We start from the raw sequence: 27,563 nt of genomic DNA on the forward strand, positions 1-27,563 counted from the left end.
ATATCAAAATCCTCTCACCAAGAAGAAGACCACGATTTTTTTAAAAAAAAATTACTTGGAATACACGAAATTTAAGGAAAATAGATTTAGAAGATATTCTCTTACCAGATTATGGAGATATTTAAGGAAAATATACAATTCGAAATTCGTAGAACGTACATTACGTTGTCCGAAGAATAAAGGAATGTGGTAGATTATAGAATAATATTATGGCAGACTCGTGAAACATGGCAGATTTTGTCATTTGGCCTCTGTAGTTATATCAGGAAATAATAGTTAATCAAATCTACCGTAGTTCAGAAATAAAAGTTATGGTAGTCGTTTACTTCTACCATGTCTACCGAAGTTCAGAAATAAAAGAAAGAGTAGTCGTTCAATTCTATCATGCTAGAATTATAACAAATGGTCGATTTAAAGTTCTGGTGTTTGCAGATATTTATGTAGTTAACCGAATATGCAATCTACATCCTCGTAGACACTAGATTATGTTTTCTGCCATCGGTAGACCAAAATATGAAATTGTGTTCCACAATTATTTAGTCAACCAAAGTATTTTTCATATGTTTGTCTCTTGTTTATATACATTTTGTATATTTTTCCATATTTTTAGGATTCTTAAAATAATTGATATGATTTTTCAAAGTTCATCAGGGGTACCTAAGTCCAAATCTGACCAAAAAGAGATTTATGGCAAAAGGACAATGTACTTGTTTTTCTATTCCGTTTTGGCAATTTTTTCTTTTTTTTTCTCAAGAAATGGTCACCAGTTGAAGCCATAGTTTTTTCATGTAAACCAAATATGGTCGGATATAGGTTTTTTTGAAACAATTCTGCTTTCGATCAAAACTTGGTTTAATAATATGGGCAGTTGATAATAAAATAAGACAATATTTATTTTACATTTTTAATATTGAAAATCGATAAAAACTTCGTTTAATTATGTGAGCAAATTCTTACTAGTTTTTTAGTACTGAAAATTTCGTATATGAGAATGTCTTCCATACAACCTAGATATGTATGTATGTGAATTATCATTATTTGGTATTTACTTGATTTGGTACATGTATGAGTATGGTTATGTTGATTTTTTTATTATCAGAAAACAAATCCATACTTGTTCATTAAACCATTCCATATGTTGATTAAACTCGTTCAATAACTTATGTTTTTTTTTTTTTTTTTTTGGTCAAATAACTTATGTTTCAATCTTAGAATTCCAAGGGGAAAAAACGAAATAAACAAACAAATTTAATTAAGAGTTGATCTTCCAAAGTGGATCAGTCCATAGATTAGATTCATCAACACAAAAGACAGACAATGTCACCATGTCGTTTGATGTTTGGATAGATAGAAATGGTTGAACGTAATAAAATCTTGAGCGCCACAATATGGTCTCAAAGTTGCTAAATCATTTGAAGATTCTCTTAAGATGACCAGAGCCAAGCAGTGTCAGGTCAAGAGGCTCAGTAACGGAAGCGGCCTCTCCTAATCCGAGCCCAAGCAATGGCTGCAACTGCTGCTCCTCCCAAATGAGCAGAACCTGAGATGTTACTGTCCCCCTGCAACGACCAAATTTTGTTGTTGTTTGTTTAAGAATCATCATCAAGTTTTGAGCTTTTGCAACTGTCATATTAGATTCTCAGACAAAATCAAACATTACCTCTGTTATCCTTAAGATGTCTTTACCGATGAGGAAGATTCCCTGAAAGATAAAGAAGAGCGAATTTTTGGTTGACTTGAGAAGAGAAGCTTTGAGTTGCCATGAAAAATTAGCCAGAGAGCTTATAAACTTACAAGCAGCATCGCAGGAACTGGAATGAAAAATTCAAAGTATAAAGTAGCTGTTGGGTTGAGGAAGATATCGAGCAGCATGATGGCATTCACAGCTCCACTCGCACCCTTTTATGAAACAGAAAAAGAGTTCTTTATAAATCATCCTCACTTGCATATGAATTTCACTCCATGCTCTCTATGGAAAACCGGTAAATTCAAACATACCAGTCCCGGGGTTCTCGATGGATCCCTCACGAAAGCTCCATGGCCCTGTCCACCGCATGTGATTAGTCGCACAATAGAAAAAAGGGAAAGTGTGCAAAACTATCTTATCTGAGGAGCCAGCATGATTTGAGATAAAGGAAACTATTTGATCTTCTATAATGCTGGTTGCTCTATACCTTGGGAGATGAGGCAGCCAGATAAGCATGGTGAATCAAGTAGAACACAGAGCCACCAAGCGCTCCGGCAAGGTACAGCTTCAGAAGGAACTGAGGGCCAAAGTTTCTTGCGATCTACCAATTGAGGAAAACAACTGACTATCTCTACCAAAACTTTTAAAGTAAGACTAACAATGACAGGCTCAACAGTGCTCTCCACTCAACAAAATACAAATCAAAGGAGAAAAGAGGTGTGTACACTGGTTCCAAAGAAGTAGAGTCCGATCATGTTTGAGACGATATGTCCAATGTCAATATGACTGAATGCTGAAGTAATCAGAGTGTGTAGACGTCCACTGGTGAAATTGTCCAACGATATCTGCTCAAATGATATCAATCAAATTCTTAGCCTCTTTCAGTATCAACTCGGATATCATATAAAGACATCTAGATCCACTTTCTTCATAACATGAATCAAAACAAGCGATGTCTGTAAAGGTGTAAGATTTTTTGAGGACTGACCATGAAATTATTAATCATGAAACGTTGGTCGAAAACACGCCACATGAGAAAGACACCAGTGTTAGCTAACAGTAATCCAAGAACAACGTCATTAGATGACAATCCTTGAAGCCAATGCTTCCTGTCAAAGGCAAAAAAAAATCGAAACTTTTTTATTCTTTCTCATGACACAATCAATCTCTTGTAAGAAGATGATGAGGGACAGTACCATCCACGCCTCCCAGAATAGCCTCCGAGTTCGAAACCCTTTCTGGGAAACTGAGAACGCAAGAACGCGACTTTCGATTCCACGAGATTCCCCAGTTTCGCGGATTTGTTCGTCAAAGCGCTCGCGAAAAACCCACGAATCTTCTCCGATCGCCATAGGAGAGATGGGTCGAAGCGGCTCGCGGGAGGAGGAGGAGACGGGGTCGAAGGAAGGTAGCGGGTCCGAAAATGGCGGGTCTGGCTAGGGCGATAGAGAGAAGTGAAGGAGTGGTGATTCGGTAGGTTCGCGAGCAGTTTGGTGAGACGCGAAGATGAGTCGACGACGACTCTGCGAGCGAACATCGAATTCATCTTTGCCCCCCAAAAAGGCGAGACCTTTCGCGTTAGAAAAGAGAGAAAAAAAAAATGAAACTTTGATGGAGGCAGGCGAAATCTCAGATGTTTAAGACGCGAGTGCTGGATAATAACTACTGGCCTACTGGGTATTGTTCAGTACTCTCTCTTCGATTTTGTTTTTACACATACATAGTGAGAGGAATCAATGTGCGGAGCAGTTTATAGCAGCTCCTTTGTTGTTTTCGTGTAAAAACTTTATTCATGTTCTGGAAAGATATGTTACAAACTTCCAGTTTTATCGTCTTTTTACTTTACCTCGCTCGTCAAAACGCAGAATCTTTCTTTTATTTACCCCATTCCCCTCTGTATTTTATGATAGTTTGAACAGAACCAACACACCAAGTTTACATGACTCAACAATGTATCTCCAAACTCATCATCGTCAGTTAACTTTGCTTATTCCAGTTTTGCCATGTTGTTGTCGGCCTAGCCAGCTTCTGTAACGAGTCCTTTTAGTAATTCAAAATGTTTAATACAATGCCTGTGATACACTTACCATCAAAGACTATTGCCAAATGAATTATCATCGATTTTGGAAATCATTGTTATTGGTTCATTGGTTTTAACAATCTTATTAAAATTCTTCATTATTGGTTTGAGAATTTTAAAAATCCATCAAAATCAAAAAATTTAGTTATTATGGATCTTTTAATTATAATTAAATCTAGTGTTATTAAGAGATAAATTTAGTCGATTTTTACTTATAAGACATAACTTTCAAAATATCACGTGTATCCATGAGATTTATAACTTCTATGTGATAGGAAAGTATAGAAACCAAAATAATCATTCTTGCCAAATATCTTTTGCACATTCAACCCAAATTATATGTCAAAAATTATAATTCATTACATTTTCTATAATTACTTTTTTGAATGTATAATTATATATTATTGTTTATCATTAAATAATATATATATATATATATATATATATATATATATATATATTATATAGTTTTTGAATTATATGTTTTTGAATTTGAACTTTCTATAAAAAAATCAATTATTTTTTATTTTTGAAAACTATTTTTCGAAAATTATTTGGAATATATTTTCAAAATTTATTTTGAAATAGGAAATTATTTTGAAAGTATTTTAATAATTTTTATTTTAAATTTTAAGTATTTATTTATTTATTTTTAAAATCCTAAACAATATATTTTAAATTTCTCAACCATATATTTATTTTACACATAACTTCTAAAATTATCTAATTTAAAAATTCTAAAAAATAAATGAAAATATTACATCCAACGACAGTTTTAAGTTTTTATTAACGTAATAAAGCATTTTTTTCTACCAACACACTTTCTCCTAAGAGCTTCTCTTCTACCAAACAATTTAGTTACATCGAAACTAAATAGTTGTGTAACTAAACAAGCATTTTAGGGAGAATGAACACACACCACACATCCTTCTTTCCAATCGACGGTCCAGATTAAATCTGGCATTTTTGATAAGACTGATATATGTCACGGGTTGGTGAGTTGGAGGCAACAATCTTCGGCACCCTTTTCTGAACGACGGCATCCTCGGTTATGAGATCCTCTTCGTACTGCCGGATAGTTGTCTCTTGGGTTAGCTAGCAAGTTCGGATTGTGATTTTTTGGGGAGTTGGTGGCGTTTGAGTTCTTCATAAACTGTAGGAGCCGTATGTTTCATGGTTTGAGGGCGCCTTTTCTCTTTACCGCAGCGACCAGAAGCTCTCTCTGTTATCAACTCGCCTGCTGGTCCTTTGCGCTAAAGTTAAAGTTTCGTCCAAAGTCAGTTTTTCCTTTGCTTCATTTTGTCATTTTCGTTTCTTAGATCTTCTCTCTTTAATTTAGTATCGTACTTCTGCTAATAGTTTGCTTTGTACCTCTGTAAAAAATTGAAATTTTGATATAATAATTTAATATTTTATAAAAAAAAAGGTGAAAGAGACTGTTATGGGTCTGAGTTATTTCTTTTTCTTTCAACGTTTTTTTTATGTCAGTTGATGAAATCTTTTCATGAGAATTTAATTCAGAGGGAGAGGGAGTATAAAACAGAGGTTGCTCTGTTTTGTTCTCATTCTGCAGGCTAGCTTGTATGTATCTTTGCATCACTGAAAGAAAAATGGCCTCATAAATAAGAAAAATTGATACATATTATATAATGATAAAAGACGCTCAACAACAACAGTAAGGCTTCGCTACAGATTCATCCAATGGAAATTAAACTATAAAAACAAGGATCAGAAACAGACAAGGAAGATCATATTCATGGTGATGAAGCAAGAAAGCCAGTTCCTCTAAACTTCTCCTCCATCAAACCATCAATACGAGCCACCATCTCCGGCGTCAAATAATTCTCCCAGTCCCCAACCTTCCCTTTCCTAAAATAAGCACTGTTCGCATACACAGCAGGACGATCCTCCCTATCTTTATCCCCTTTATTAGCTTCAAGATTCTTCAAAGTCTCAAAGCTACAAAGCTTCACGACCCTCTCCACAACCCCTCCTTCCTCTTCCTCCTCTGTGAACCCATACCCCATAAACTCAGCTAACCTCTTCACATACGGGAACGGGTCGCCCCTCATCGTCTCGTACTTCAAAAACAAAATCTTCTCCGGGTTCGCTTCGTGGGCCTTCCAGTAGCCCAAAACATGATCTAGATAAGGCCCGTACACAGACAAGCCTTGGCAATATTTATCAAAAGCCTCCTCGATGCCGACGAGATCTCCCTGCTGTGACCTCTCCTTGTGAGCGAACGTCCACATGGAGACAAACGTGTCCTTGGGGTCTCTCCAAATATAAACCATCTTACAACCAGCCTTCAAGATCGATTCAGGCAAGAGATTATAAGGGATGTGAGTGGAGAAGAGCGTGTTGCCTTGGTCCTTGAGGACGTCCACGCTCGGGAAGAACGGGAAGTCGATCTCGATGTAAGGCACGAACTCGTGCGGGTTGCGTTTGAGGAGAGGGTTCGTTGAGTCGTCGAACTTGGAGCGGTTCGCGATCGCGAAGGTTAGGGCTTTGAGCCACGTGGTGCCGGTTTTGGGGTAGCTGCAGACGAAGAAGTCGTTGGGCCGAGCTTTGAAGAAGTTTTGGGCGTGGAGAAGGCCTTCGAGGAGAGGTTGGAGCCACCAGTGGCCGCCGTACTCGACGAAAGGGTCTTTTGGTCGCCAGCCGTTTTGGTGAGGAAGCGTGGCGATGGTTTCTTGGTAATGTTTCTGGTTCTTCTCGAATTCTGAGGGTGGGGATGCAACGACGTCGTTTTCGGATTTGGATTCCATTACAGAGAGATGGTTTGTTTTTTCTCTTATTTGCTGTATAAGAAAATCAAGTGATTGATTACTCGTTTGTTTATGATGCTATAATATATAGTTTTGCTGTGTGGAATGTACATAAGTAAGTTGGTGGTGACGGCTGACGGGTGAGGAGGATATTAGTTACCAACAACGTGTTATATGTGTTTCACATTTGCTGGTTTGGTGACTACTGACTATGGAGTTACAAAAAAAAAAGACTATGGAGTTTCTCTGAGCTAAAAAAATTATATATTTTTTATCAAAACAAAAGTGCATAGGATAAAGAAAATATTACAGTTTTCCACTTTCTAATAACACTAAGACAGTTTATGCTCTTCGGGCACCTTTCACCTCTTCCCATTCATAAAATAATTGAAATCTAACTAAATCTTAACTAAATAAGAAAATAATATTTATTTTTAATCTTTTTAATATGACAACTTAGAGCACTCCCATTGGTGAATTCTCCGAATCTCGATTCCCAAAATCCACTTTTGATTATTATAAAAAAAAAAAATTTCGTTTGATTTTTTTTTTTTAAATTAATAAACCAACTAATCGCGGACCGCCACTAACACGTGGCGGTCCGCGAACAGTGTTGATACAGGTTCATCCCAGCGAGCTCAAGTGATACAAGTTCATAAAAAACATGTTATTATATTAATTTTTTTTCTTGGAAACTGTGAGATGCTCTTATGGTTTCTCTCTCTCTCTCTCTTTATTTTTCTCTCTCTATTTATTTATCTTTCTCTTCTACCATCAGATTCAGATCTGTCCTCATGTCCCTGAAAATGATTTTTTTTTTTTTGTAAATTAAGCTACATTTGCGTAAATTTGTTTTTTTTTGTTCACTTTATTTTACTCTCTAACATAATAGTTTGAAGTATTTGATCTGTAACTTAGTGCTCTTATTTTCATTTTTTTTTTGCTATTTTAGATTTTGGACAAGAATCATTTGATGTTGACAAGATCTTGAAATATATTTCTTTCAGCCCTTTCAAAGAACCCATCTTCTTAAGGAATAAGCTTCATGGCTCTTCAACTATTTCCTTGAAGGAGTTTCTAGCTAAGTATAAGAAGCAGAGTTCATCAAGTTTTGTAGTTGAGGAAAGTGGAAGCTACCAGCTTAGGAAGATGAACTCAAGTAAGCCTTAAGGGCTTGTTGATGTATCTATCAATATATCTGTAGAAAGACAATACTTTGGAGGTTTTACTAGTAATATCTCTGAATTATGTTCATTTAGCATTTGTCTAAAATCTGTGAGGTTTTACCGGTAATGTCTTCGAACTATGTTTATTTAACTTGTGTAGATGAGATGAAGGTGAAACTGACATAGATGAGTTCTCATCTTATGATGATATGCTTGCTGCACAAGATTTCACTCAACGATACAAGTTAAGAAGGCCAGAGAATATGTATTTCCAAGCTCATCGTTTTAGAAAACCTATTAGGTGTACAAGTGAACTAATGTACATGTAAGGTTTTGGGAATTTATGTACACGTGGACAGTGAAAATTATGTGTACATGTTTGATAATTATGTGTACAACGTTTGCAAGTTTTGCTTTTTTGTACACATGTATGCCACAATTTCTATTGTACACATGTACACTCATGGATGTGCACAATTTTTTTGTTGTCGATATATGAGATTATGATAGAGATACGAAAGTTTATATATATTTTTTTAGAAATCTTTTTATTATTGAAAGGTCGTGTAATCATTGGCCCATCAATTCTAAAGTGTACATTTTTACCATACCTACAAAAAGATTTCTATGTCATACGTCCAAGTTTTTTTTGTACACATGTACGCCACAATTTATATTGTACACATGTAGACTCACGGATGTGCACAATTTTTTTGTTGTGGACATATGAAATTATGATAGCGAAGGGTAGTATTGTAATTTTATATATCTTCTTCTTCATCGACACTCTCTTTCTACAAAATTACAGCCATTTTTGTTTTCAGACATAAATCACCATTTTTGGGATGATTTGCTTTGATTCAACCTCGTTTCTTTATTATTACCATTCAAATATGATAGATCCTTGATATAACAACTGATTTTTGACTCAAATCACCATAACATAGATGTTTTTTAACTGGCTTTGTGGCCGAGTGTACTAAACTCGCGGTGGCGGCGAAGTCATGATATTCTGGTCTTGGTGGTCAGAAATAGTTTAGGATCAAATGAAGGACGCCGAAAATGCTAATCCAAAAAAAATATCCAAAAAAGCAAACAAAAAAAAATTCACTGTTTTCTACGTTTTCTGAGTTTCAGCATTTTAAAAAATTTAAAACCAAAGCAAAAGAAAAAAAAGATTCTTGTTGTTACGCTTAGTTAGCGGCACATATAACGAAATGCTAACTAGATCTTACACTTTTCCAAGGCTAACAATGTCTTTAACCACCAAAAACTACCCTAGTAGCAGAAACTGCTCTTTTATGTAATAAAAAGTCAAAAACTGACTCATAGAGTAAATCACTCATCTAAAATTTTAATTTAACCAATCATAAAAGACTAAAATGTAATTGGTTGAGCAGTTTTTAATAAAGTTAAAATTAATATAGAAAGCTTAAAACATCTTATATCGAACACCAAAACCTTCTAAAAAATCATATATTATGATGGCTGAAACAAATATATATTTATGAAGGTCGGAAACCCTTGCTTCTTCGGTTTTCTCTGTGATTTAATAAATACTTTATAACTCACGTTTTGAAATGAGATTCGTTAAAAAAAACCCAATAAACCTCTTTGGTCTGTAAGCGTTCTCTTCAATGGAAGTTTAGGGCTTTCAATTTTTAATCATCGGTTCATGACTTATCTAAGAAACACAGATTGACTCTTTGAGTTCCATGAATCAGTTTATCTTCTTTTGTCTCTACATCTCCCCATCTTTAATAAATTCATCATCGGTTCTTTTATTTTACCTGATAAATCATTATTGTGTGGGTTTAATTTTCTTTGGTCATCCTTAGCTTGCACCCTTTGATCTAACCAAGAAGAAGAAGAAGACATTTGTCGTTCAGGATGCCATCGAAGACTCAGCTGAGTCACATGTGAGACATATTATCCGTTGCCTGATTGTTGAAGAAGAGTTTATGTGCTGTGAAACATATTTGTTTCTTTTCATCAGTTGCTTTGTTTAATCTTTTTTCCTACAAATAATGATGGTTTTGACAGTTCATTTACGGGAGCCAAGAAGTAAAAGAAGAAGAAGTGTTTGACATTTTCTGTCTTCCTGAGTTTTTTTTTTCCATTCATTAAACTTGGATTTTGAAGATTATGTGCCTTACATTCTTTTTATTTTGATGGTTTTTAGGTTGAATGAAGATCATTGAATAAAGAAAATGTCGATGCTCCAGAAGATTTGGAGGGTACTTTATATATCTTTGTCTGATAATTCTAGCGACATAAATTTGAACCTTACAGAATGTATATTGCAGAGCATCCTAATGCCGAGGAAGAGGTGGAAGGAATTGATCTGAACCAGCAATGTTACCCGTGGGAGAGAAGTGACATGGATTACTTATACGATGAGGTAAGCATATCATTAGATGGTTTGCGGTCCATCTTTGAGAGCCGTCGATTGTAAGTAGATTGAAGTTGCACGACACTAAGATGTAAAGAATTACTAATCACGATTACCTTACTAGCAGAGTTCTTTTGCACAGCTATTGTCAATGAAATTAACACTGGAAATTGTTGGTGCTATATTTCATGTTCTAAATGCTAACGCAAGCTCCAATGTTGATTCTCAGCTTTAACATGCCAAAATCACAATGCAGTGGGTGTTGTAAGGGAATTCAGTAGGCACAAATTTTCAGTTGAAAAAAATTCTAAACTGTATTTATGCATCAAACTTATCACCTATAACATAATAATATGCTTTTTCTGTGCTAGGAACCGTTTGTAAATAAAATGTCTCGGATGTATATGACTGCTGAGTTTGTTGCTTTTGACAGTGAAATCACTAAGCTTGCAATATGTCAGGACATCAAAAGCATCTCAGTTGATGGTTAGCTTTACAATTTCGTTGGTTTCTTTTTCCTATTATGTTGGATGAATTATTTTAGCTAACAAATATCGCAACAGAGCGCTGTCAATAAGTCTAATAGATTTATATATACATTTAGAATTGGAAGTTTGGTGAGAACAGGAACAAGTACTTCTGTCACGCTATTGGACAGTTATACGTCATTTCAAGAGAATTGATTTCTTATATTTCCCATAATCAGTAAGATTTTAACTGTTTTGTCTACTTTGCATTCATACCTCATTCTCCATCTAACTTCTCGGTGCTACTATATAATGATCAAGTCATTTTCTGCACAAATAGGCAAGTGGGGATGTTACGTTGGTTGCTTAGTTTATTGGGCTTGGCTATACAAAGTCTGTTGTGACTCTAAAACTTTTACCTCATTTAACATTGATTCTGGTTCTTGGGAGCCAGAGAACATATGTGTAGCTGCGTTCGACTCGACATGTAGCGGTATATGTAGATCTGCTGATCCCATTGTGGAGGTTAACATGCAATGTGTTGACATGGAAATCATTATTTGGAAGCTACATTTCGAGGCATTTCCTCAACATATAAATAGACCATAGACAAAGTTTGATATTTATAATACTCAGTGATCATGGAGTCTGCAGAAAACAGTCATTTTGCATATTTTATATGGAACCAAGAGATATGTCATTTGTTTGATGATTGTATTATGATAGCTACTAACATAGGAGATGACTAGAGAAAGAGAAATGAGTATGAAACTCTTATATGGGTAGCTTTTGTAAACACATTTGGGTTTATTAACAGTTGTGACAAGCAATTATGTTTATAGTAAAGGAAACCCGCCGCAACGTCTATAACAAATGCGCCTGTTTTTTGGTTGTTTGGGATTGAAATAGCTTATGGGTTTTCTAAATCAATATAATTGATTTGACTAAAGCTATCTTGGATGACAAAAAGAAGGATTGCAAGTTTAATAACTTCTACTTTAGACTTTAATTTCAACTAAATTATAATCAGTCTTTTATCCATATCATCTTAGTTATAATCGTAAGGATTTATTAGAATAAATAAACAGTTTCAACAATATTTAATATGTAATTTAATAAACAAAAGAACATGTAGGATTTTTAGGATTTAAAGAGATTTGAGACAATAGTTAATGAATATGAAAAGAATACGAAGCAGATGATGAAAAATGATTTGAACAAATTAGTGGCAACACAGAGCTAAGCGAGATAAAAATATCAATCAATAAAGAATGAAAGAAGAATGAGTAGGGTTAAGTTATTACACAAGCCAAAACTAAGACAAATCAAACGACAGAACGTGAAAACAAATGTAAACAAGACAAAAAGAGATGGTGAAAATAAAATGCATTGAAAAACTGAATGCTATATTAGTAAACAAGAGACAAAAATAGATTAAAATGCAAAAAATCCACGCCTTGGCGCGGATAACGATCTCTAGTTAATATAAAAAGCTTAAAACATCTTATATGGAACACCAAAAACCTTCTAAAAAGAATAAACCAGTGTCAAATGTAAATAATAATACATGTAACGTACTCAAGTTTAAGTACATTTTAACCATTTCTAATGTGTGACTATAAATTTCTTTTCAGACAATAAGAAGAACAGTCTTCAGAGAATATCTGAACCTGACAAACTTTCTGAGATCTCTACAATATTACAAAAAAAAAATCTTCAAAGTGTATAAGAAATCAAGAATCTTGTGATTTGTGATTAGACTCAAAAAGTTTCTTTTGCTTTTAAGCTGTGACACAATCTTGTAAATAAGGATGGCTCGAGTTCAAAAACCTTAACCAGAACGGTTTATACCTACCTATAGCCAGCTTCAGCCAAGGTTTCATGTTACCATTATAGTGAATCACAGCAGCCGTTTCGATCAAACGGTTATCAATGTTCACATCGTAACCTAAACCTAACACATGCCATCTTCTGTCTAGCGGTTCAGTGAGACCATAGAAAGCCAATAGACCTGGAGGCAGAGTCCCCAGCTTCCAAAGCGTTCGTTCTGAGTTCTGCTCTTGCCAGTAGTGGTACCTAGCAGTCACATTCGCTTTCCTCCAAGCGATCAAGTCGAAAACGTTCATACCAAAAGCCCATCCGCATGCTTGTGGGTCGAACTTTGAGCTGATGAGCGAGTTGGAGAAGTTTTGATACTTGTAATAACGGTGGAAGGCTTCAAGACACGTCTCCACAGCTCCGTTGACGTTTCCGTGAAGATCCATGGAGAAGAGTGGAGTCAAATCTTTCTGAACGACAACATCGTCGTCTAGGAACACGATCTTCTCTAGCTGCGGATAGACCTCGGGGATGTAGAATCTGAGATGGTTTAGTAATGATAAGTACTTGGGGTTCCTCACTTTTGGCTCAGAGTTTGTTTCTTGACTTGTCTGGTCTCCGAAATAGTAAGCTCTTGAGTCTGTATCCAGAAGTTGCTTAACAACAGGAGAATAGGAAGCATTCAGCCAAGAAAACTCTTCAACGCTCCTGATCTCTATCGCTGAGCCCTTGAAGTCGTTACTTAGAAACCAAGCCTGCATAGCTTTGTAGCTCACTCGATTCGTCACTATGTGGAAAACAAGCTGCTTCGGATGATCAGCGTTAGAGACGGTTGAATTAACAACAACAGAGGCGGCTATAACGTTATCAGTAAAGATGCAGAAATGGGAGAGGTTGTTGTCAACAAGCCTAGGTGAGTCCTCCGCTAGTCCACGGCGTGATGGTGGCTCAGTTAACCAATCAGATGTGAGCTTGACTATCAAACAGTGGAGGCTCTTTGGTAGTGCCTCTGCAAGCGATTGCGCAAATAGTGTGGTTTGAACGGTAGCTGCGCTTGCGCGCTCTTCAAGGGATTGGATGTGAGATTTCATGGTCATCATTGTGGTGGCTATGTCGTAATGCGCGTCTTGCGCCTTGTAGATAAGAGTTGAAAGGCCCGTAACGATGGGTTTTGCTTCGTCTAGTGAAATGGGTTGACCTCTCATCGCTGCTTTTGAGAGCAGAAGCTGACAGCTTCTGATCTTAGAAGTCAGCTCCCAAGCTAAGTGGAGATTGTTGTGCTCTTTGGCTATAAAAACATAAGCCTTGGCAAGCGTCATTTGCTCTCCTAACTGCCGAGCGAACGAGGAAGCACTTGTTACCTCTTCCGTGAAGTTTAAATGGGGAGGAGATACGTTCTCGGTTCTTGTGTCTCTTTCCTATCAAAGAAATGAAAATCAGAGTAAGTTCTTCTAAGACACAAACATCAAAAGAAAGGAAAAAAAAAAAACATTTCTGTATATGTTACGTTCTTCTCCATATTCCCTATCATATACTCTGTGAAAGAAAAGGTTACGTTCTCAAGACCTGGACTTGCTAAAAAAATCTCTAACAAATTCCGCATGACACTTGGATTGTCTTCCCTGTAGCATTTCTCAGTGTATTGTGGTCTATTTTCCCGAAATTTCTTTTTGATGTTTTAAGAAGTTGGAGTATGAATCATGTACACTCTAATTACAATGTAGCTTTTATATGATATTAGCATGAACATCAGCAATTTTAATTATAACTACTGCATCTACTTTTCATTGGAGAGCTTCCCATCTATAACTCTACACTATTGCATAAAGCGCCTTGAATATTTTTATCTCTCAGATAATCGGCAATCAATGTCTAGATATCATATAAAACAGTAGACGTAAAAGGTACAAATATTATCAAGAAATTTTGAATATTTTTACACATGGGACGTGAGAAATGCTCTCTGTTTTGTGATCTTATACTCTGACACTAAGAGCAAATAAAACCCGAAACCAACAAACAATGTCAATAAAGAAACTACAGTCGCCAAAACATTCCCAGGCCAAGTAAACAACCAAAAGTAGATCTTCAATAAGAAGAAACCAAATATAACTAAAGAATCAAAAGCTTTTAATTTATAAAAGACATCAACTTAGCAACTTCAATGATACAAATTCTCAACGTAACAAAACTAAGGTTACAATTCCACTGGATTCTCACCAATGTTTTGTCAACGGCAAGAACAAGATCCAGACCTTTTTCAACACATAGCATGGGAATCGAATGAAGAGCAAGGAAGGAAGGAAGAGAGAAAGACATACAAGTATAAGCTGAGATGGATCTTGTTGCTGATGATGATGCTGAACCATGAAGAGAACCAAACCAGCCAGAGAGAAAGAAGCAAGGAGAAGCCATATCCAACTCAACAGTCTCCTTCTAACTACCCTCCGCCTCCTCATCTTTCCCCTACGAATCCTCCACGGTTTACTCTAAACCCAGATTCGAGCAGAGCCCAATGAATTCGAACAAACAAAAATCTACCGACAGAGATTGTGATTATTATGACCCTAACTTTCGCTTTTGCTTACGCGTTTCTTTGAGTGCATCAAATGATTTCTCTTCTTTCTTCACTGTCCAAAGAAATGTTTAATGTTGACAGATCTAATCTTATTGCCTTACTCAATCACTGTCGATCATCAAAATCCTAAAACTTTTCTTCGTTTATTTTCCAAACTTAACTTTATTTTAATTACAAAATGAGACTGCAAGTAGATAAAAATGTCTATTAACACCCAATCCCTCCGTCGGTGTTTAGATTAGATTTTTTTTTATGTTTGGGTCCAGAAGGCAGAAACAATAGCTAAATTTAGTAAAAGCAGGAGGAATAGAATAACACAAATATCTTCAGATTACGTCCAACACGTTTTCTTCGATAGTGTCACAAAGGAAAAGTAGTACGCTGAAATCAAAAGATATTCGTATTACAAATTACAAATTACAAATTACAAAGGGCAAATCTCCAAAATAGCACATTTCTAAGTTTATATCACAAAAATAACACTCAAAAACTAAAATGACCAAAATAGCATTTTATCTTTTGAAAATTTTAATTTTTTTATTTTTCAAAATTTGAAATCTTATCCCCAAAACCTCATTTCTCAACTCTAAACGCTAAACCCTAAACTCTAAACCCTAAACTCTAAACTCTAAACTCTAAGCCCTAAACTCTAAACCCCACTCTTTAACTCTAAACCTTAAGTTTGTGACTTTTGATAAAATATTAATTGCTATTTTGTGATTTTTGACTTTGAATGTTAGTTTGAGAACAAAAACTTGATTCACTGCTATTTTTGTTTTTTTCTCAATTACAAATTACAAATTTGAATTTTCTTCAAACGGATCGTATTGGGCTGGTGGTCCCATAACGTTGTTTTATTTTTCTCATAAACTCGCGACTCGAACTTTGGGCTTTTTCTTTCTAAACAAGGAATCAAATGGTCCTTATGGAAAAAAAGGAAAGAACATTTTGGTGACCAGAGGGAAACAGTACATGAAGTTCAGATCATGTACCTTGTGTTATTCGAATAACCTCACACATTCAGAAGATAAATAAAATTATATATAGCCGGTTAATGACGTCGTCTACATGATCATAAGATACAACTTGAACTTGTTGAGTAAAGTTATATCATTTATTCGCGGAAGCAACCCTCTGCTTCACTTAAAGTTGGGTGAATGGACTTAACATTCTATTTGGTGAATGAACAAGTTTTTTTTTTCTCATCTGAAATTTCCATTCATATCAAGAATTCAATTAAATACAACAAAAACTATCAGTAAAGAAGAGTTTAAGGCAACACCATAACCATACAAAACAAATAAGGCTACAACACAAAGGTAATAACACTAATTGGTTACAAAAATATCCTTCAGCCGAAGAGAATATCCAATGACCAAATATGGTTGCCAACGGTCTTCTTTAATCACACTTTTTGCTATCAAGAAAGCACCAGTGTTAGCTTTTCTTGATTGTGTGAATGAGCAAGTATCTAAGAAACGATAAGAGGGTTTTATAAAACAAATCTATAATCTTTTAACTTAGTAATCATTTAGGTTAAGAAATAAATTTAGACTCTTCTAATGTGTAAAATGGTTAAGTATTGTAGCATTAACACAAAGGGCAAATCTCCAAAATAGCACATTTCTAAGTTTATATCACAAAAATAGCAATCAAAAACTAAAATGACCAAAATAGCACATTTCTAAGTTTATCCTTTGAAAATTTTAATTTTTTTATTTTTCAAAATTTGAAATCTTATCCCCAAAACCTCATTTCTCAACTCTAAACCCTAAACCCTAAACTCTAAACCCTAAACACTAAACCCTAAACCCTAAACCCTAAACTCTAAACCATAAACCATAAATCCTAAACTCTAAACCCTAAACCCTAAACCCTAAATTCTAAACCCTAAATCCTAAAATTTAAACCCTAAACCCTAAACTCTAAACCCTAAACCCTAAACCCTAAATCCTAAACCCCACCCTTTAACTCTAAACCCTAAGTTTGTGACTTTTGATAAAACATTAAGTGCTATTTTTGTGACTTTTGACCTTAAGTGTTAGTTTGGGAACAAAAACTTGATTTAGTGCTATTTTTGTCTTTTTCTCTTCACACAATGTACTGAAATTAATCACTATAGTTTTTAGTCGGGTTTTCCACTTTGTTGATGGTTCTCTTCATAGTGGTCAAATAGGTTTGATATATTATTAGAGACAAAATCTCACACGTAAAAACAGTTAAATAATATAAAAGAGAGATGAACCAATCCATTTATTACCAACTAGTTTTACACTACAAGAAAACATAAGTTTAACGAGGGCGGTTTTCCTCGTGAGTTCGTCGTAAAAGAGGCTTTACGAGGAATTAGCGAGGAAACACGTTTCGTCGTTACTCGTTCGTCGTAACACATATTTCCTCGTCCATTCGTCGTAAATTAGCCTGGAAAATATTTCGTCATAAAGATGAAGTAATCATTTCGTCGTAAAGACCACGTAAATATTCCACGTAAGGAGGTCGCTAGATTTCTTCGTAAATACCTCGAAACGTGTTCCTCGTAAACTACACGTAAATATATCGAAAGATTTTCCTCGTAATGTACACGTAACAACCACAAAATTATTTCCTCGTAAAGTACTCGTTTATCTTTCCTCGTCATATCCTCGTAAACGTTTCCTCGTAAAATACTCGTTTACTCTTTCTCGTCATTTCCTCGTAAAGTTTCCACGTAAATAGGTAGTAAATTAGCTACGAATTTACTTCGTTATATTATTTTACAGAATTTAAAAATATAATTTAAAAAAATAATTAAAATTATTTAATTTATTAATAAAATTAAAATTTAAAAAAAAATCAATACCAAAATATATTATATATAAATAAGTTTTGAATTTATAATTCAACAACCGAAAAAAAAACTAAGAGTCGTTCATCGCCCAGTAGAATTCATCACTCCTCCTCTCTACATCCGCCTTGGGATGTGTGTAGGATGATGACTCGTCTGGAATGAGATTTTGTCGTCGCAAGTTCCTCAACAAGGACTCCCATTCCGGATTTGTGGCCGCTACAACGTCCAAAAAGCCCTTGAGTCCACCTATACGAGCTGTGAAAGCAGATCGCGTCGAGTCCACCTATACGAACTGTGAACGCAGATCGCGTCGAGTCCATTTCATTACGCAGCTGAGCGGACTCTCTACGCAGCTGCTTGGACTCTCTACGCAGCGCAATGACTTCATCTTCCCTTGTCTGAGCATAAGACGATGTCGCTCTCGGAACATCGTTGACGGAACCAATCCCCAACGTACATCCCTTTTTCTTAGGGACAACCTTAAAACAAAAAAAAATAAATATTGTTAGTAAAAATTTAAAGTTATTAAATGAATAATAAAAAAAATTAAAATTTTTAAAAATTACCTCCTCGTAAATCTTATCCACTTCATGTGTGGATAAGGTGACGGGTAATCCGTCGGTGGACTGCTGGGTCAGCTGGGTCTGGCGGTCGTCAACCTGAGCAACCCCGTCGTTGAAGATTTGCTCGGACTTGCCATCTAGAAATTGGCCCGCATTATTTTTGTGGGTCCTTTGGCCTAAAAACATTTAAGAAAGTTAGAATATATATATATTAAAAAATGATTAAATAAAATATTTAATTACCATTTCCAAACGGACACCGGCGTGGGGTTTTTGGCCCGTAGAGTGAAGCATCGGCCCGTGGCCGTGCTCATCTACCGTGTTACGGGAGGCAGAGCAAGACTGGGCGATTCTGATGGACTGAGGATCCCGCCAATAATGGATGAGGCCATCCCACACATCCATGGTGAGCTCAGCGGGTTTGCCACGCTCATATCCCTTCACGATCCAGTCACCCTTCCAGTTGGAGACTGTGTCCAACAAGCGAACTTTCGCCTTCGCGTAAAACTGATTCCTCACCCTCTCAGTGACCCCCATGGACCAATGATATTTTTGCTGCAAAAAAAATAAATTAATAATTAGTTTAAAAAAAAAAAAATATATATATATATATATATATATATCATGAAAAAACAAAAGTACATATAATTAATTAAAAGTAACTTACATCATAAATTTTGAACCACGTCTTTCTGACGTAAATCGGCGTCTTTCTCCAGTTCGGATGTGGCATGGAGAAGTAACCTTTGATCGTGTCGGTTACGTCTGATGCAAGACAATTGTCAACCCCAAACCTGAAAAAACAAATTTAAAGTATAAATTATTTATTAATGTTATAAAAGAATTGGAAAAGAATTGAAAAAAATTTAATGTAACATACCACAAAGTTCCGTCTGGTCGGTCGGAGTCTATGACTGGTAAACCTTCTCTACCTGGCTGACGGAGAAGGTCCTCGACAGTGTACTGCGAGTAAGGAGCACTCGGAGGCACCATCAAATCGGGATGAATCTCGGCGGGCATCGGATGAGCCATCGGAGGAGGCACAGGAGGAGGCATCGTCGGAGGAGCCATCGGAAGAGGCACATGAGGTGCACTAGAAGAAGGCGACCGAGAGACTCTCTGAGAAGACTGAGTCTTGGGGACAGTCTCTGGACCCGAAGAACCGGGAGCTGAAGAAGAACCGGGAGCTGAAGAAGACGGGTCTAAACGACTACCAGGCTCACTGAACATCTCTCTATAATGGGGAGTAAGTCTGTTCTTTCGAATCGTCTGGAAAAAAAATTTTAATTTTTAAAATTAACATCAACAGTAATTAACAAATTCTATAAACCTAACTAAATTCCCTACACTAACCACCTAATCAACACTAATTAACATAAAATCCGTAAACCTATCTAAATTCCATACACTAAACACCTAATCTATCCTAAACTAATCAAATTAGAGAAGAATTAGAGAGAGTTACCATTGCTACGAAATAGAGAGGAAGTGGAGAGGAATTTGAGACGAAATAAAGATTGAGCGCTCGAGAGTATGTATAAAAGACTACATGCCCTCGTAATTTTCTTGTAAAGTCACTACAAGAAAACACATGCTTAACGACGAAAATTAACGAGGAAAAACAATCCTCGTAAATTTGCGTCGAGTTTACGAGGAATTTACGTGAAAAACTAAAGTCATCGTTATTTCCTCGTAACGTAACGACAAAACTGTTTCGTCGTAAAGTGGATGTAATTTTACGAGTATTTTACGAGGAAAAACTATTTTGTCGTAAATACGACGTAAACTTTGCGTGGTATTTACGAGGAAATAGTTTACGTGTATTTAGCGAGGAAATTTTTGAATCCACCAACTTTATAGGTGTTACACGTTTTTTTTGCCCACCTAATTAATTTTCGTCGTAAATTCATAGGAAAATTACAACTACCAGATTCGAATTTTCCTATAAATATGGATGTTTGAACATCATTTTAAACACACCAACAACAAAAAACGTGAAAGAAAAAAAATGGCTGGCTCCGGGACTATTTACGAGTTGCGGAAGTGGATGTATATGCATAGAGATGCTAACGGGAGAGTGACGAAAGAATACCTTGCGGGTCTGGAGACATTTATGCATCAAGCAGATTCAACACCGCTCGCCCAAGAAAGTGGTAAGATGTTCTGTCCTTGTCGAAAAGACAACAATTCGAAACTGGCAAACCGTGAAAATGTTTGGAAGCATTTAATAAATAGAGGTTTCACGGCAAATTACTATATCTGGTTTCAACATGGAGAAGGTTTTAATTATGATCAGAACGAAGCTAGTAGTAGTAATAGCAATTTTCAGGAAAAAGAACCGGTTGATCATCATTTGCATAATGAACATAGTTACCATCAGGAGGAGATGGTAGATTATGATAGGGTTCATGATATGGTAGCTGATGCATTCGTAGCTCATGATGAAGATGAAGAACCTAATATAGATGCAAAAAAGTTTTACGAAATGTTAAACGCGGCGAATCAACCACTTTACAGTGGTTGTAGAGAAGGTCTCTCTAAATTGTCGTTAGCTGCTAGAATGATGAATATTAAAACTGATCACAATCTACCTGAAAGTTGCATGAACGAATGGGCGGACTTGTTTAAAGAGTATTTGCCGGAAGACAATGTGTCTGCTGATTCTTATTATGAGATTCAGAAACTGGTTTATAGTCTTGGGTTGCCTTCGGAGATGATAGATGTTTGCATCGACAACTGCATGATCTATTGGGGAGATGATGAGAAGCTAGAAGAATGTCGATTCTGCAAGAAGCCACGATTCAAGCCGCAAGGACGGGGACGTAAAAGGGTACCGTACCAAAGGATGTGGTACCTACCAATTACAGACAGATTGAAAAGATTGTATCAATCAGAGCAGACTGCTGGAAAGATGAGATGGCATGCCGAGCATACTCAGACGGATGGTGAGATGACTCATCCATCAGATGCAAGAGCCTGGAAACATTTCAACAAAGTACATCCAGATTTCGCTAGCAATATCCGGAATGTGTATCTCGGATTATGCACAGATGGATTTAGTCCGTTCGGAATGTCAGGGAGACAATATTCATTGTGGCCAGTCTTTCTTACTCCATACAACCTGCCACCGGAGATGTGCATGCAACGGGAGTTACTATTCTTGACCATATTAATACCTGGTCCGAACCATCCAAAAAGGTCCCTGGATGTTTTCCTACAACCACTGATAAAAGAGTTGAAGGATTTGTGGTCAACAGGGGTGAGGACGTATGACTGTTCAACGAAGACGAATTTTACGATGCGAGCGATGCTTTTGTGGACCATAAGTGATTTTTCTGCCTATGGGATGTTGTCTGGATGGACTACACATGGGAGATTAGCTTGTCCATATTGTAATGGAACGACAGATGCGTTTCAACTGAAGAATGGTAGGAAGACAAGTTGGTTTGATTGTCACCGTCGATTTCTTCCCATTGGCCATCCTTACCGAAGAAACAAGAATTTGTTTAGGCACAAAAGGGTTGTGAGAGACACTCCTCCTCCATATCTAACTGGAGAACAAATTGAAGCGCAAATCGACTACTACGGAGCTAACGAAACAGTTCGTTGGGGTGGTAATTGGCATGTCCCTCATAATATGCCAGATTCTTACGGTGTTCATCACAACTGGCACAAGAAGAGTATATTTTGGGAGTTGCCATATTGGAAGGATCTTCTTCTGCGCCACAACCTCGATGTGATGCATATAGAGAAGAATTTCTTTGAGAACATCATGAATACAATATTGAATGTCCCAGGGAAGACAAAAGACAACATAAAATCGAGGTTGGACTTGCCGGATATTTGCTCAAGAAGCGAGTTACATATTAAAAGCAATGGACAAGTTCCCGTTCCGATATTCAGATTATCTTCAAAAAAAAAGTCGGTGTTGTTCAACTGGGTGGCATCAGAAGTGAAGTTCCCCGATGGGTATGTTTCGAATCTCTCTAGATGTGTTGAAAAGGGTCAAAAGTTCTCCGGGATGAAGAGTCATGATTGTCATGTATTTATGCAATGACTACTGCCCTTTGTATTTGCGGAGCTACTTCCAACAAACGTACATGAAGCACTTGCAGGTACGTAGTGTATTATATCACAATAATTTACAAAATAATATATGACTAACAATGTGTTTAATTTTTTTTTGAATATAAAAGGCATTGGAGCATTTTTCAGGGAGCTGAGCACACGCACTCTTAAAGAAGAAGTTGTGGAACAGCTTCAGGAGAACATTCCCATCTTATTGTGCAACTTGGAGAAGATATTTCCTCCCAGATTTTTTGACGTCATGGAGCATCTAGCTGTCCACCTCCCATATGAGGCATTGCTTCGTGGACCTGTACAATACGGATGGATATATCAGTATGAGCGAGCCATGAAATATTTGAAGGGAAAAGCAAAGAACCTCGCCAAAGTTTGACGGAAGAAGTTTCTCACTTCACATCGTACTACTTTGCGTCAAAAGTACGTACACGGAGAAGAGCTCCAAGAAGATATGATGATGGTGGTGTTGCGCCAACATATGCAGTTGCTGGTGTTCCTGACATCTTTAGCCAGATTGGGCGACTCGGTGGGAAGTCTAAAGAGGTTTGGTGGTCGAGTGAACAAGACGCTCATAGTGCACACACCTATATTCTACTAAATTGCGAAGATCCATTGATGCGTTATTTTGAAAGGTAACATATATTGACACTTCGAAACACATATAAGTATAATTAATTGTATAATTGCGAGAGATTCATTCCTATAAAATGTGATTTTACAGCCTATTTGTTTCTCAAGTCGAAGAAACATTTCCTGGTATATCCACAAGTGACGTAGACAAAAGGAAAGATCAACACTTCATTAAGTGGTTGCGGAATCAGGTATTAACTAAAACTTTTTTTTCATACATTATCTGTATTTCATTAACATTCTCTTTATTTTTGCAGGTTGATTATGACGACGACGATGCAGATTATCCTAAGTGGTTACACGAAGTAATTCAATCTCCACTTGTAAAGGTCACCACATCACAGATGTATTTCACACGAGGCTATACTTTTCATACATATGAGTATGGTAGACAGCGGGCGACCAGTAACTATGGAATATGTGTGAAAGGGGAAACAGATTTCTACGGGATCTTGACGGAGATTATTGAAGTCGAATTTCCAGGGATACTGAAGCTGAAATGCGTCCTCTTCAAATGTGAATGGTTCGACCCCGTCGTCAACAGAGGTGTTCGGTCTAACAAATTCGGTGTAGTTGATGTCAACGGTGGACGAAGGTACAACAAATTCGAGCCTTTCATCTTAGCTTCACAAGCAGACCAAGTTAGCTTCCTTCCATACCCTCGGATGAGAGATTCAGGTATAAATTGGTTAGCAGTGATCAAAGTTACACCTCGAGGACGAATCATAAGTGGAGAAGAACCACCATTGCAAGAAAAACAGATAAATGAAGTTGAGGAACCTGAACAAGAAATTGATGACATCCTTCTCATTGATCCGCATAATCACGAGTACGAAGATCTTACCGATGATGCCACAGACGAAGCTGTTGAAGACGAGTTTAATGAAAATGATGATGTTTCTAGTGATGACGAGAATGTCGATGTATCCGATTGATGTATTTGTTTTATGAATAAGATGAGGGAGTTTGTTTTATGAATAAGATAATGTGGGGTTTGTTTTATGAATAAGGTAATGTCGGGAGTTTGTTTTATGAATAAGCAAATGTGGGAATTGTGGTTTGGAATGGAAATAAAGATGGGGTTTGGAATATATGAAGTAGAAAATAAGGAATATGGGGTTTGGGGTTTCGGGTTTCGGGTTTTGGCTAGGGATTTAAACATAACACTCGTTAATTCCACGTAAGTACAAATCGTCGTAAAGTCCTCGTAGCTCAACGAGGAAATAACGACGAAATATAAAAATAAAGAACGCGGGACTCGTTAATTCCACGTAGGACTAAATCGTCGTAAATACCACGTAGGATGAATTCGTCGTAAAAGCCACGTAGGATGAAATCGTCGTAAATAAAACGTAAGACAACGAGGAAATAACGACGAAACCTAAAAATAAAGATGGGGTTTGGAATATATGAAGTAGAAAATAAGGAATATGGGGTTTGGGGTTTCGGGTTTCGGGTTTCGGGTTTCGGGTTTCGGGTTCGGGTTTGGGGTTTCGGGTTTGGGGTTTCGGGTTTCGGGTTTCGTGTTTGGGGTTTCGGGTTTAGGGGTTCGGGGTTTGGGGTTTCGGGTTTTGGATTTCGGGTTTCGGGTTTCGGGTTTGGGGTTCTAGGGATTTAACCATAACACTCGTTAAAAATAACGACGAAACTTAAAATTAAATATGGGGTTTGAAATATATGAAGTAGAAAATTAAAGATGGGGGTTTGGGTTTCGGGTTTGGGGTTTCGGGTTTCGGGTTTGGGGGTTGGGGTTTGGGGTTTCGGGTATGGGGTTTCGGGTTTGGGGTTTCGGGTTTCGGGGTTGGGTTTCGGGTTTCGGGGTTGGGGTTTCCGGTTTCGGGTTTCGGATTCTAGGGATTTAAACATAACACTCGTTAATTCCACGTAAGCACAACTCGTCATAAAGTCATCGTAGGATGAAATCGTCGTAAATACCACGTAAAATGATTTAAACAAAACACTCGTTAATTCCACGTAAGCAGAAATCGTCGTAAAGACCACGTAAAAGGATTTAAACATAAAACCCGTTAATTTCACGTAAGTACAAATCGTCGTAAATATCTCGTAGTGTAAAAACTAGAAAAAAAAGAAAAAGGAGAGAAATACCAGATTAACATGTAGCAAGACTTCCAGCAATTATAATACGTAAGTCTCGCCCACATGAATTCTAATATCTTCTACTTTTCCTATTTTTTTCAAATATTTATAATTTGAATAGGATTTTGTTGAGGAATGTGATTTGAGATAAGGTGTGATTTGGGAGTTTGTGTGTGGTTTGAGAATGAGAGTTGTGGGTATATTTATAGGAAAGCAAGCCTCGTTAATTCCTCTTAAGCTAAATCGTCGTTAATACCTCGTATAAAAAAACACGGGCCTTTGTGATTCCTCGCAATTTCCTTGTAAAAAAAAACACGGGCCTTTGTAACTGCTCGCTATTTCGTCGTAAACTTACGAGGAATTTGTGACGATAAGTAATCTTATATATACACCCGAGCGCTCACTCTTTCTTTCCTCTCTACTTCCTCTCTACTTCCTCTCCATTTCGTAGCAATGGTAAGCCTCTCTGATTCCTCTCTAATTTGGTTAGTTTAGGATAGATTAGGTGGTTAGTATAGGGAATTTAGATAGGTTTGCGGATTTTATGTTATTTAGTGTTGATTAGGTGGATAATGTTGGGAAATATATTGTTGATGTTAATTTTAAAAATTTCATTTTTTTCCCAGGTTCGAAAAGGAAGACTTACTGCCCATTACAGAGAGATCTTCGGTGAGCCGGGTAGTCGTTTAGACCCGGCCTCTTCTTCCGCTCCCAGTTCTTCGGGCCAGGAGACTGTCCCCGAGACTCAGTACACTCAGAGAGTCTCTGGGTCTACTTCTTCTAGTGCACCATCGGCTCCTCATGTGCCTCCTCCGATGCCTCCTCCTGTGCCTCCTCCGATGGCACCTCCGATGGCCGCCGATATTCATCCTGATTTGATGGTGCCTCCGAGTGCTCCTTACTCGCAGTACACTGTAGAGGACATTCTCAGTCTGCCAGGCAGAGAAGGTTTACCAGTCATCAACCCAGACCGACCGGACGGAACTTTGTGGTATGTTGCATTTTTTTTTTTAATTCGTTTAAATTTCTTTGATAACATTAAAAAATAATTTATATTTTAAATTTGTATTTTCCAGGTGGGGGGTTGACGGATGTCTTGCATCGGACGTAACCGACACGATCAAGGGTTACTTCTCCATGCCACATCCAAACTGGAGTAAGACGCCTCACTACGTCAGAAAGACGTGGTTCAAAATTTACGTTGTAAGTTTCTATTAATTAATTATATATACTTTAATTTTTTCATGATTTATATATATACTTTCTAAAAAACTAATTGTTAATTTATTTTTCCAACAGCAAAAATATAATTGGGCCTTGGGGATCACTGAGAGGGTGAGGAAGAAGTTTAACGCGAAGGCGAAAGTTCGCTTGTTGGACACGGTCTCCAACTGGAAGGGTGACTGGATCGTGAAGGGGTATGAGCGTGGCAAACCCGCTGAGCTCACCACGGATGTGTGGGATGGCCTCATCCGTTATTGGCGCCTTCCTGATTCCATTAGAATCGCCCAGGCTTGCTCTAACTCCCGTAACACGGTCGATGAGCACGGGAACGGGCCGATGCTTCACACTACGGGCCAAAAACCCCACGCCGGTGTCCGTTTGGAAATGGTAATTAAATATTTTATTAAATAATTTTTTTAATATATATATTAATTTATTCTAACTTTCTTAACTGTTTTTTAGGCCAAAGAGACGGGACATCTCCCGTCTCTTATGGAACTTTACGAGAGGACCCACAAGAACAAGGCGGGCGTATTTGTAGATGGCAAGTCCGAGCAAATCTACAACGACGTAGTTGCTCGGGTTGAAGACCGCCAGACTCAGCTGACCCAGCAGTCTACCGACGGATTACCCGTCACCTTATCCACACTTGAAGTGGATAAGATTTACGAGGAGGTAAATTTTCAAAAAAATTAATTTTTTATTATTCATTTAATTTAACTTTAAATTTTTACTTACAATATTTATTTTTTGTTTTTAAGGTTGTCCCTAAAAAAAAGGGACGGACGTTGGGTATTGGTTCCGTCAACGATGTTCCGAGAGCGACATCGTCTTATGGTCAGCGACGGGATGATGAAGTCACTGAGCTGCGTAGAGAGTCCGCTCAGCTGCGTAACGAGTTGACCGCGACAAAATCTCGTATGGGTGGAGTCGAGGGCTTCTTGGACGTTTTTGCGGCCACAAATCCGGAATGGGAGTCCATGTTGAGGAACATGCGACAAGAACATCCCATTCAAGTCGAGTCATCCGACGTACATAACGAGGCGGATGTTACGAGGAGGAGTGATGAATTCTACCGGGCGATGTACGACCGTTAGTTTTTTTTTTTGGTTGTTGTATTATATAAATTCAAAACTTATTTATATATAAAATATTTTCATATTGATTTATTTTTATTTTAAAT

At 37.1% G+C, this 27,563-nt stretch overlaps 3 protein-coding genes across 3 annotated transcripts; all 3 read right to left on the reverse strand.

Moving 5' to 3' along the window:
* Nucleotides 1–1,230: 1,230 nt before the first annotated feature.
* LOC106427081 (RHOMBOID-like protein 12, mitochondrial) lies at nucleotides 1,231–3,457 on the reverse strand. The gene is made up of 8 exons (XM_013867812.3): nucleotides 2,884–3,457; nucleotides 2,676–2,796; nucleotides 2,413–2,532; nucleotides 2,175–2,288; nucleotides 1,999–2,043; nucleotides 1,795–1,899; nucleotides 1,661–1,702; nucleotides 1,231–1,559 (listed from the first exon to the last, which is right to left on the reverse strand). The coding sequence occupies exons 1-8, from the start codon at nucleotides 3,231–3,233 to the stop codon at nucleotides 1,464–1,466; spliced, it is 993 nt and encodes a 330-aa protein (XP_013723266.2). The 5' UTR covers nucleotides 3,234–3,457; the 3' UTR covers nucleotides 1,231–1,463.
* Nucleotides 3,458–5,390: 1,933 nt separating this feature from the next.
* Nucleotides 5,391–6,650, reverse strand: LOC106427182 (cytosolic sulfotransferase 17). Its single transcript, XM_013867922.3, has one exon. It carries the CDS (start codon nucleotides 6,533–6,535, stop codon nucleotides 5,522–5,524), a length of 1,014 nt encoding a protein of 337 aa, XP_013723376.2. The 5' UTR covers nucleotides 6,536–6,650; the 3' UTR covers nucleotides 5,391–5,521.
* Nucleotides 6,651–12,067: 5,417 nt separating this feature from the next.
* LOC106427181 (hexosyltransferase GAUT11) lies at nucleotides 12,068–15,088 on the reverse strand. Its single transcript, XM_013867921.3, has 2 exons — nucleotides 14,700–15,088; nucleotides 12,068–13,796 (listed from the first exon to the last, which is right to left on the reverse strand). The coding sequence occupies exons 1-2, from the start codon at nucleotides 14,835–14,837 to the stop codon at nucleotides 12,342–12,344; spliced, it is 1,593 nt and encodes a 530-aa protein (XP_013723375.2). The 5' UTR covers nucleotides 14,838–15,088; the 3' UTR covers nucleotides 12,068–12,341.
* Between the last annotated feature and the right edge of the window lie 12,475 nt (nucleotides 15,089–27,563).

Source organism: Brassica napus, chromosome C5, assembly GCF_020379485.1.
Source record: "Brassica napus cultivar Da-Ae chromosome C5, Da-Ae, whole genome shotgun sequence".
NCBI lineage: Eukaryota > Viridiplantae > Streptophyta > Magnoliopsida > Brassicales > Brassicaceae > Brassica > Brassica napus.